A 12266-nucleotide genomic window follows, 5' to 3' on the forward strand; every position below is an offset into this window, starting at 1 on the left:
CTGTTGAATGCAGATACTTAAGTAAAAACTAATGCACAAACTCACGTGAGTTCTTAGAATAACCGCGCAAATAACCGCTCCCGTGAGTTTTGAAATAAAACCGCAATTCCACAACTTAACCGCCGCGGGCGCGGGTGAAAATCGCGCCGTTAGTTCTTAGCCTTAGGGTTGTATGTAGGTATCTATAAAACTCACTGTAGTGTTAAAAAACCAATAGAGATGACTGTCAATTTCTTTGCTCTAACATTGTATCACCAACTTCCGTGCCATTGCCATTCTTGGGCAACTCTACCAAACTTTAAATACTTAACAAGATGTCACGGTGGTCCGTCTGATTGTCATCCCACATGAAAGGCATAAAAGCCTCGAATTATCCATTCAAGTGAGGCGAAGCTAGCATTTGTGTGACAGACACTTTATCCCTAATCTCAGATGTGCATTCATTCGGATTAACTTTGACTGACTGCACTAAGAACTGAGTTTATTGCACTTGCAAAACTACGGAAGATGCGGGATTGCTTCTGTAGATTATGGTATTTTACGTAGACCGTAATTTTATTTAGTTAAAACACTGATTCATTATAAAACATTAATCATAAAATGTATAAACAAAGTTTTAAAAGAAGTACCATTTTCACTAACAATGTTTTAATATCGCTATATCACTACATAGTATAAAAAAGTCAGTCCCTGTGAGCTTAGATTTTTAAAACTACGCAATGCATTTTGATGCGGTTTTTTTTAAATAGATAAAGTGATTCAAGAGGTAGATTTATTATGTTATTCTTACCACCAGTGCGAAGCCAGGGCGGGTCACTAGTTCAAATTTAAATTTGTCAAAGAGTGTAAACGGTGTCAATAGCTTAGCACTTTTTAATTTCTTAGGAATATTATGACTAGGGTTAGTAGGAACTCAAGTAGGTAGCTTTAATTGTATTAATCCTATTTAACACAAAAATCCTTGGAATAGATATAAGTACTTATTATAAGTTTAAAATGTGCATAGTTACCTACCTACCTACTTATTTACCTACATAAGAGTTGTAAGATAAGTAGATTTCAATTATTTTAAGCTAAAAACCATGTTAGCTAATGTTGTTTATTAAGACCTATTGTTTGTATTTTTGTGGCATTATATTTTCCAGAAACAAATAATAGGATATGTATTAACAAATGTTATCATTAATTAAATTTGAGAAAAACAATCTTCATACTTACAAAATTAAAAAAACAAATGCGTCATTTTGCGAAATCCCGTTAATGCGTAGCAGGTAACAAACAACCCTTTGGGCACCGTTGCAATGGGCACGCTGCATCCCCACCACTCGAGGCCCCGCCCCTTCGTGCAGGACGCTTGGGCAAGCTTTGCAACAGTGCTTCAATCCTTCCTTACGGTTTACGCGAATTGCATCTCCCGTTGACAAGTTTGCGACAATGGCTCTCTGGACGCCGTACGTTCAAGAAACCGCTTTAGACTTGAGTCGCGCACCCGTTATCAAGGCGGAACCGGCGTCGCCGGTCCTGGAAAAAGTGCCCGTGACTAACACTTCGCCGGTCTACAACGAGTACGTGTATCATCAGTTCCCGGTCTCACCGCAGCCGCTGCCAGTGACAGTGAATTCCATTCCATACTACGCTAACTATCCGGAGCCGCCGGCAGCGTACAGTGTCCCATCAGCTCAGATTTCACCGGAATCCGTCGGTACTCCTTGGTCTCCTCAAGCGTACCGCCAGAAGTCTATAAGTTCAGGGCCATCGCCGCCTCAGTCGCCTGAGCTGTACGATCTCGAATCTTTGGATGACGACGCAGAGTATCAGGCTTTCGAGAGGGACGCCTTACGCGCTATGGCTGAGAAGAATGGAGGTTCACTTCTCGGTAACAATCCTCGCATGCGCAGGGTTGTGCAGACAAATCAAACGGCTGACGACTCGTACAGAAAGCAGCGCGAAAGGAACAACTATGCCGCGAAACAGAGCAGGGACAGAAGGAAGCTGAGGGAAGTTCGCTTGGCTTTTCAAGTAACTTTCTTGAAGAAGAAAATGGCGGATTTGAGAGCGCGTCTGGCCGCCGGGGTTTGTGGTCGCTGTCAATAAGTGTGCGAGTGCTGAAATGGATAAACTTTTGTAGTGGATGTAATTTTAAGTGTAAGATGAATTGATTTTACTCGTATGAAATTGGTTTTGTGCAATGTTTGTAATGTAAGCGATTAGCGAAGTAAATTTTAAATTAATAACGATGTCGCAGAATGAATTTCTAGTCGTATTAAGTCGCATTTGAAAATGTTACGGGTAAAATAACTTACAATACATGTAAAATTAAGATTTAGTAAATTATTGTTAATTTTAATTGATACATATGCCCATAAAATTGGTGTGGAAATAATGTTACAATATTGTGATATTAAGTAAATATTTTTCAACGAAAAATGTATCTTTTGTGAGTTTGTAGAAATTACTAAAAATGTATTGTAAATAAATTAATTGATAAAAATTCTTTCTGTTTTATTTTATGAGCATAATACCTACCTACATGTCTATTAAAATAAAATAAAAAATCAATTAGTATTATCATCTATGAAAACGAAATTTACATAGCTAAGTTCATATAAAAAAGATCTTGTTAATGTAACTAATTTAAAATTGTTTCGATCACGTAATTCATATACTTACGCTAATGGATATCTGGCTATCGTTAGATCGATAACTGCATCTTAACCGAATCCGTAAATGTCGATTAGAAGCAGCAGTAGTATTGTTTTAATTTGTACGAGTTTTCACGGATTTCGGATTAGATCATCAATCATCTAATGACTGAAAAACCCCTAAAACACCGTGTAGCGTCGTAGCGGTATCGTAGCGTCGTAGCCGCGTAGCCGTAGCGATTCGCGACGAGTGTGTGTGTTGGAGGCGTGTGCGCAGACCGCGCCCACCGTGTATGCCACCTTACATACTCGTAGCGAAATTACTAACTTCTGCGATCTAATACCATAATATTTTTTAATAATAAATGATTGTAATCGAAGAAATGGCGTTAATTTTATGTTCCTATCTAGAAGTTGGCACATAACTATGTGATCTGAGTCTAGACATAGATTTACTTTAATACCATTAAGAGTAGCGGGTTGAGGTAATAATAATTATTAATATTCTGGTAGCGGGTTCGATTCTCGCAATGTTAAACGATTAAATCTATCCATTTTCATGAACGTTTGTTTGTTTCAATGGTAACGAGTTTCTATGATATGTCTGCTCAGCTGGAAACTAAATAGGTATCATTTATTATGATTCTTTGATTCGGTAAATTACAGACTAAGGACCGGCTTATGATGATGAAATTGATCTTCACTACGCGTGCGCACCAAAAATATTTAGTTTCAAAGCTTCCACAAAGTTTTTCTTTCTCCGCAATATCTGTCACATCTCATATTCCTAGTCACAAAGACAACATTGGCACGCGGCTCCGTCCGCGCGGCATGCTATAAAAACAACGGGTTCTACTGCACCTGCAAAAGGATTATTATGATTGTGCACACGACAGCTCTCGTGCCCAAAATGATATTACAATAGATCTGCCCCCCTAGACAAAACGCACTTTTTGATCGAATCGAAAATCGAATCCGTCAAATTCCATACAAAAAAGGGGCTTTTCGACCACTTTTCGACTGGTTTGCGATTATAATTGCACTTTGTCTAGACCCACTGATATCTTTCGCAGCTGTGGGAAAAAATCTACAGTGACATCTACGTCATGTCAGATGTAGCGGAGCGGCCGATGCAAATCTTTCTGCATAACTGCAGATCACATAGAATTTTCTATGTTTTCTTGCATTGTAGTTACGTTTAAAAGATCTGGGCCGTAGTAGGTAACATTAATTAATTAAGGAAATAAATAGTACCACACCATAATATTTGGTCAAGTAATGAAAGTCCGTACTAATTAATACGAGTGGAGAACTGGAGACGCATATTGCGGTTCGTAAAGTATGTTATTAGGGTTCTAAGTTCAGTTGTTTTGGGCCTGATTTTTAAATCGTCAGATATCTTCTTACTGAAGAATACTTGGTATTTTGACATATTAGCCATGCTGAAACTGTCAGTTAAAAGTTGTCCGATGGTTGAAAAATCAGCCTATAAATTTGATAGACGAAGAAAAGACGAAATAAGAGTGTGCAATATTATCTAGCGATCGATAAGTTAGTTACGTTACATAACTCTGTCGTGGGGTGCCTGTGTTGCGCAGGGGTGCGTTCGCGTCAGTCAATTAATACGTAACCCTTCCAATTCCGAGGGTGATGGGGGCTCCTGGGCCGAGATAGACCCCGCACTTTTAGTTCCGTGACAATTTTGTACGATATAAATAAGAGTGAATTTAGGTATCCCATAGAAACACTTTATCACGCGTCATCCTTTAAAAAACTGGATGAAAATTATTCCATTTTATTTCTGGGTATCAAACTATTTCTATACCTCTAAATCGATTCAGTGATTTAAATGTGAAAAACTTAGAGACAGACGAAGTTACTTTTGCATTGTTATTATGGGAGTTAAAGACTGCTTAAAAACACATACCTACTTAATTAAGTACTTATATTATTAAGTAAAACTTATAATTTATTGATGACGATGAATAGATTAGACTGAAATCGATAAGGATCGATCACGTATTCAATCATATTAGTTTCATATGTGAAATAAAAAAGCTCTACATAGCAGCTTTTTATAATCTCACTTCTATTGGTTGAAAATACAAAGACACCGCCCCTCGCCCCGTAGGGTCGTTTTAAAAAGGGCGTTGCACAACTTTATGTTCAGCTATTGTTGGCAGCTTCACAAAAACATGCACAATATATTGCGGGGTCACACACTTGAGACCTTTGGCCTATTGCTATTATTGTATCAAAAGAACGGTGAAGTGGATGAGCTACCATAATAAACAAAAAAATTGAAGCAATTTTTTTTTCCACAACGAGGAAGCTCTTGGCCTGTAATGAAATTGAAATTAGAAAAAATTAAAGCTTTTTGCTAACGCGCTGATGTTTTTTATAATCATACGAGTGCAATGAAATTAAATAGTTTATTCAGTACATGGACCCTTTCCAGGGCACTTCGGGACAACATAATATGGGCTGGGTGCTGAGAAGAAGTGGCGGAAGAAACTCGGTCACCTTTGTCAGCCTCTTTTTCAATCAAATACAGTAATTAGTAAACTAAAATACCTACAAATATGTCCTGTGCACTTTGCATTTTTGTGTAGGTATAACTGTATGTTAAATCTTACATTGCACAGCAGTCGCCAGTCAAATGTTTTAATGTGGGATAAAAGTATCTATCACTCAGGCAGCTACCTACCCGAAGTACCGTTACTAAAACATCAAAAAATACCACACGTAGTAAAAGTATTATGAATTCCTCAGATACAGGTCCAGTGCAATAAAATTAAGCCCAATTTACGCACAACTTCCTAAAACTTTGCTCGCAGTGAAAAGAAAGGGTTCTTTGTTTGGGGTGTCCTCCAAGGGATTGCATATCGGCGAGAAATGGCGACGCTTTTGTTCCGGGTACCGTTGCCTTGCGAATCGTTCCAGACGCCCGCATTGTTTATAGGAAAGGCAAGGAACCCTTTTGTATTATAATCCGTAGCAAATGTCAGAGACAATGTGCAGAAATGCGATGCTATTTGCATATTGTTGGCTTTTTTCTAAGGCTTGCGAAACTGCTTTTTGAAGGCGAGACACAACTCACAACGGGATTTTAACTGACCACCTACGTCATCTTTAACTTAAATATTTCGTCACTATCCTAGAAATATGATAAATAGGCCTATAACGGCTTACAACAGGCAAAAGACTTGGCCAAAAGTTCATAGAAAAAAAAAAACAGAATCGTCAGCAAAGAAATGTATTTAAATGGGTTCACTATAGTAAACCTGTGATGCAGACCCTTTTCAAGACATTTATAAGTAGTAGGTCCGAAATAGGTATAGCTTGTAATTAATCAAATCGAGACAACATAAAATATCGAAAAACTGTAACAAATCATAAATCTGCGAACACGTCGTGTGCTTTTTACCTACTCGTACTAGCGTAATTTTCAAAATGGGGGAAAAACAAAACCATAAAGTTTATTCTTAATAACTTTATCGATCCGTATACAAAAAACATCGATTTAAATTCGATTCAATATCAGTTAAAATCTGGTTCCACAAATCAAAAGCCTCAATCTATGCTTGCAATTTATTTGAGCTTTAAGCTCTGTTCTGAAATAGGGCAAAGCTACGTAACTCCTGCATTTAATAAAATTTGTAATAATCGCAATAATCTTGCGTGTGGTCAGATCGCACTTCATCAATCTATGTTCAGAGACGTGGGATGCGCGGGCGCACCCTCCCCACAAATACCTATTGAATCGCCCGCCTTTATGTAAGCGCCACACTGGGTGTACCGTTACCTAAGTGCCAGACTGATTGATCAATCGATTTGTCAACAATAAAGTCGATGTGACATCAACTGCATTTGGTGGTCCAGGAAATAGCAATTTAATAGTTATTCAGTGAGAATTTTTACTATAGTAAACAAAATCTTAGAATATTATGACTGCCTTGCTCATATTGGTAAAAATTGAAAAACAGACCGACAATATAATTTCTTGAGCTGTTTCTACTCACCATTGAACTGGCCCAAATTATTATCCTAAATCAGTTAGGTTCAAAATATTTACTGAGACGTTTAATAACACTTAACGGTAATAACTGTCAAGTATCACTAGCGCATAAACGCCCAAAAAGGTCACTAGCGAATCGTTACATAAAAAAATTACAAGTTTCTATTCTCATATCAAAAGTAGTAAGGTAAAGGAACCATACTTTTTTGTTGAGTGTTGATTTACAACGGTTCCTCCCTAAACGGTCGGTTCGGTTAGGTCATTTAACATTAATTTTCATTGCATTGACTCAGACCGGATTTAGAATTTACTTTAGAGACCTTTCTTTTCGGTTAGTACCTAGGTATTCCATATTTATTAATTTTGACTTTATTTATATCGCCAAACAAAATAGGAACGGACAAGTGATAAAATTGTTTAGGCACAATCAGTGTAGGAACTCTAGAAGTGACGGTTTATATACCTATTCTATTACATTTTATAAAGAGCCAGTAGATAATAAATTCTATTACATTTTATAAAGAGCCAGTAGATAATAATGTAATTATCAATGCTAACAACTTATCTTAGAAGTTTCCAGAATAGACGTGAGTACTTAGTGCTAACAAATGTGGACTAGGCTGCTAATGAATGTCATCCTGCTATAAAACTAGGGGGTCATCCATAAAGTACGTCACACGTAAAGAGGGGGGGAGGGGGTTGACAAAGTGTGACATGGTGTGACAAGGGGTGGGAGGGGTCCTAAGTTTCGTGACATCACATTTCAATTGTTTTAAATATTTTATGTAAAGTTGATTTCATAAAAAAATTTACTTAATTTAAATGGAAATAAAACTAATTTCGGAACTGCTGTTAATTTAATAATTTTTCGATGTGAAATTGCAAAACATGTGACGTCACACTAGGGAGGGGGGGGTCTCAGAAATGTGACCACCTGTGACAAGGACGGAGGGGGGGTCAAAAAATCACGAAATTCGTGTGACGTACTTTATGGATGGCCCCTAGACAAAGCCCAAAACACTGAAGTGGTCTTAAAATAGCATTTAACGAACATTTTATTGCAGGGATTAAAATTTCCTTTATTTCACTATCGCTGCACACAATAAGCTCCCGTAGAATTCCCTAACTGTTAATCTGTTTTGAATGTAATCCTTTTTGGGCGAGTTTTATTGCACAGTGGCATTGTTATCAGTTCTTTATGAGTGTTTTACCGCGACTTCAGAAGCACGCGCCGGCCGCCGCTATCTACCTGCGCCTGGGCCCGTCTATTGTTTATTAGGAGCACTGAGTTTGCGCATTTGGGAAAAGGTATTGAAGTAACGAAATATGAATAATGAGCCCGCATGACTGCGTCTTTGGAGACAGTAATCTGAAAGGTCCCAGTTTTATGACAGGGCTGTCCATTCACTCAGGCGCAGGTGTTGTTTCTTTGCCGTTTGTTATTACTAAACCTATGCTAGATTCTAGATTTAGGTAGGTATAACTATGTATTAGTAAACCTATTTTGTTTATGATTTATTTAAACTTGAGTTTGAAATTTTGAGTATGATATGAGTTTTATGAGTTTTATTTAGTACGGTAAAAATTAACAATTAAAATGTTAATACATTAATAGGGCTAAATTGAGCATACTAATTATTTAGGTATCTTCCCTTTTAAGCGGTTTAGTTAATTGAAACTTTTGGGTTGCTATTATTCATCTTTTTATAATAACTCTTCTCTACATGTAATAATAATGACGTTATTTGAAGCGATTGTCATCATTTTGATATTCATGTCGGACAATGTCGCTCCATCTTCCGAGTTGTACTCAAGAAGATCCGTCTCAATACAGTATCAATAACGAAATCCGGCTCCTTATAACAGAATAACATTATGGCAGACCACCGTGACATCATTATTGGTCACAGTAAAGAGTTACTCCAAATCTCCGGAAGTTGCACTGGGGTACAATGCGCCGAATAGATCCGTCATAGCGACAGTTGCATCGTTAATAACGCATCGACGACTTCATTCAATGACTGTACTGGACTGGACATTCGCATCATTACCTACACATGCCACGGTAAATGATCTAGCTCTTAAACCAATGCACGAAGGTTCTAATTCCACATGTTTTTATATACTAAACATGGTCACCCATCCAGAGTTGTCCTTTCCGTACTTATTAGGAAACGGACATTTAATTGTGTAATATGGTTTCTGGGAATATGCCATATGGCATGGTGAAATGATCCCTAAGATAATTTTTCAACCGTTAGCAATCTCTTAATGTTGATTCGTGTTATATTTTCATGTTTGTTTTAAAGCTTTAAGGATGAGACCAACTTCACAAACAAACTCATTACGCCGATCGTTAATTACATGTAAGTAAACAAAATATGTAATTTCTAAGTGGGTATTGGTATATTTATAAGCTCCGCATTGACAGTATTATTTAAAATTTGTTTCGATACCGACGTTAGCAGACGTAAGCTTGTCAAAGGTCCTAAATAAAAACAAGTCTAGATTGCAATTTTGGTAAGGAAATTGCAAATGTCAACAGTGACTCGTGGTCATTCTTATCTATTGCGGTCCCGTTAACGGGGTGCAGGTAGCGGACTAACCCTTTGTTAGGGAGCCGGCGGGGGTAAACCCACCCCTCGAGATAAGCCACGCCCCCAACTAACCGAGAGACGCTTGGGCAAGTGAAGCTTTAGTTACTCGCATCTTGCGCTTCGAGACGGACATACGCAATTCCTTGCTACCATGGCACTGTGGACACCGTACGCTGACGACGTCGCTTTGGATCTCAGTAAAACCGAAGTGAAGAAGGAACCGGAGCCCGAGGTGCCTCCGAGCATCGAAAGTGCAGCTCCACCTGCAGTGTACGGATATGGATATCACTCGTATCCGACGGTGCCTGCTGGACATCCAGCATACTACAGTGGCTACTATTACACTCGTGACTATTTGGTGCCGCCAACCCATCCGTCGCCGGTGTCTGGACATGACTTCGTGGTGCCCCAAACTCAGATATCACCGATATCAGGCGGCAGCACCTGTTCCAGCTATGAAGCACCAGTGCCGCCAGTTTCTGGCAGTCCACAGTACGGGAACTACCCAGCTCGACCGCCGTCGCCGCCTGAATCACCGTTAGCGAATTCGAAACGTCTGTGTATGGATGTGGACGCGCTGTCAGACGATCCCGACTTCCAGGCATTCGAAAGGGATGCGCTGAGGGCTATGGCGGAGAAGAATGGTGGATCACTTCTTGGGAACAACCCAAGGATGCGTCGAGCTGTGCGGTCCACCAACCAAGACTCGGCCAACGACGCGTATAGGAAGCAGCGCGAGAGGAATAACTACGCAGCCAAGCAGAGCAGGGACCGGAGGAAGATGAGGGAGATCCACTTGGCTCTGAAAGTGTCGTTCCTCAAGAACGAAGTTGCCAATTTGAAAGCAAAATTGGCGTCTAAAGCTTGCAGTCGATGTCAAGCGCTTTGCTTATGTTAAGACTTTTGTATACCTAAACTACTCATGACTTGTGCAATCTCAATAGTTGTAATATTTTTGATAATACCGTAGAGGTAATAAGTTTTTGCAATGTATAATTAATTGATATTGATATTGTGCAATTTAATTTATAAAGACTGATGTATTAGTACTTAAGTACTTGGTACCAAAGGGGTACATGTAATTAGGTATTTAGAATTAAGTCTATAAAATAGTTATAAGGTAAATCTAGTCTAGGAAGCTGATCATGTAAATTGTAAATAAATACAATTTCACTTAAAAATATAAATATTTTTCATTTACCCATTGCTTTTCATAAATAATTAATCCAATCAACATATTTGCTACACATCTCACACTACACTACACAAACACTATAATAATCATAAAAATAAAAGTATAATTAAGTAATACAAACTTATGTATCAGAAAGTGGTTGGTAATTCCTGACCTGCCTCAGACATTTAGGTTTAGTCAGTTACTCACATAAAGTTACACTTAGATAAATATTTTTTTCAGTAACACTGATATTATAAAACCATAGAGCAGTAGTACCTATTCACTTTCCAGTTAGGTAATACATTTTAGAATTAAGTAATTTATGGATACATTACGTTCAAAGATTCGATTCAATCAAGTCATATTTATTTACCGAAACTCAAGGAAAATTATGAGCTGAAACTGAAAAGAGCTTAACGCTGTTATAGTAAACTAATATAGTGAAAAAGTTACAGCGTAAGGCTCGGTTTCCACCAAAGCGGAGCGGAGAAGTGTTTTGAATAACCAATCAGATTTAATTATTTTCACTTCTCCTCTCGGCTCCGAGCCGCGCCGCCGCAGCTGTCAAATTCTTAGAAAAATTTGACGGCCCGACATTTTCTCCGCTCTGCTCCGCTCTACTCGGCATTGGTGGAAAACCGGGCCTAAGCTATACGAAAATTTGAAAAAAAAAATTGTTAAAATATTCTTTACGCTTCTTCTAGCTACGCTAGATGCGCGAATCATGAGGCTAAACAGAGGATAGGCGATAGATTTATCTCCGATTAAACTATTTAGGCCTTTTCTTCATAAATTCCATTGATAAAACTAGGAAGAGACTGGTTCGTGATACCGTTAGGCGTTCACAAATCCGCAGGTGATAAACTTCACAATGTAGAGTCACGGATTATCCACCGATCAGATACAGCCTTCAGCTTTGGATAGCATTATCTGCGGTTACAAACAAAGATAAACAAAATCAAACTTTAAGTGAAGTACACACGATCCATTTTTATAAATTGTGAAATTGTAAAGCACTTTTCAGAAGCTGCCAAGTGCACACAGTCATGATTGATATGAGGTTCCGAATAAAGCCCGGGCTTTAGATCCTGACAGTACCGGTACTGTCAGGATCTACGATACTTAAACATAAATAGAGCGAAGTCTGGCGATATCTAGGTATGTATAGTATGAAAATGTTATTACAATTTGTAAAAGCCCTATAAAGTCTATTTTCAGAAAATACGTGACATTTACGATATCATACCAATACCTAAACAAAGTTACCTAGCACAGTTTATAACATGGGTTTAATGCAGATCAATAAAGCTGTGTTATAGACATTTGCCTAGAGTCTGGGAACATGTTGGTCTCGCAATTTTTCAACGCAACCCTAAAAATTAATCCAAAAGGGTTGCAGAAACTGCAGAAAAATGAGCATGCATTGTGTTCGATAGCTCTAAAAGAATACAGTTAGGCGTGGATTTGCGTTAAATGAAATTGTTTGCAACAATTGCAGCATTTGTGAGGCGTTGCCGTAACACCGATTGTGTCAGCGCATTGAAGGCTCGAGGGCGCGATTTGATGCGCAGGCGCGAGATAGCGGGATGTGATGTGTGATTGACGTCGCCCGCTGTGAGCCCATTGCAAGTGGTATAGGAAATGTTGAAAAAAATTGAGAGTTTAGACTCAATTTAGATATTTAGGGAAAATGAAATGTAAGCGGATTGCTAAGTTAGGTACTTGTTCGCTATTTATCTGTAGTCTAAGCTTCTAGTTCACTAATCACTAATCCAGTTTCTATGTTTAGGTAAACGTAGGTTCAATTTCATATCCTACACAACCATTTAGGC

At 38.4% G+C, this 12266-nt stretch overlaps 2 protein-coding genes across 2 annotated transcripts; both read left to right on the forward strand.

The window, feature by feature from the left end:
- Positions 1-1434: 1434 nt before the first annotated feature.
- LOC135078321 (transcription factor VBP-like) lies at positions 1435-2094 on the forward strand. The gene has a single exon (XM_063972920.1). It carries the CDS (start codon positions 1435-1437, stop codon positions 2092-2094), a length of 660 nt encoding a protein of 219 aa, XP_063828990.1.
- Positions 2095-9180: 7086 nt separating this feature from the next.
- LOC135077849 (thyrotroph embryonic factor-like) lies at positions 9181-10983 on the forward strand. The gene has a single exon (XM_063972385.1). It carries the CDS (start codon positions 9409-9411, stop codon positions 10153-10155), a length of 747 nt encoding a protein of 248 aa, XP_063828455.1. The 5' UTR covers positions 9181-9408; the 3' UTR covers positions 10156-10983.
- The last annotated feature ends 1283 nt before the right edge of the window (positions 10984-12266 follow it).

The sequence above is a fragment of the Ostrinia nubilalis genome, chromosome 14 (genome assembly GCF_963855985.1).
Source record: "Ostrinia nubilalis chromosome 14, ilOstNubi1.1, whole genome shotgun sequence".
Classification (NCBI taxonomy): Eukaryota; Metazoa; Arthropoda; class Insecta; order Lepidoptera; family Crambidae; genus Ostrinia; species Ostrinia nubilalis.

Bases quoted from the DNA above. Each gene is read 5' to 3' on its own strand.
- LOC135077849 (XM_063972385.1), top strand. From the start codon at position 9,409: ATGGCACTGTGGACACCGTACGCTGACGACGTCGCTTTGGATCTCAGT.
- LOC135078321 (XM_063972920.1), top strand. From the start codon at position 1,435: ATGGCTCTCTGGACGCCGTACGTTCAAGAAACCGCTTTAGACTTGAGT.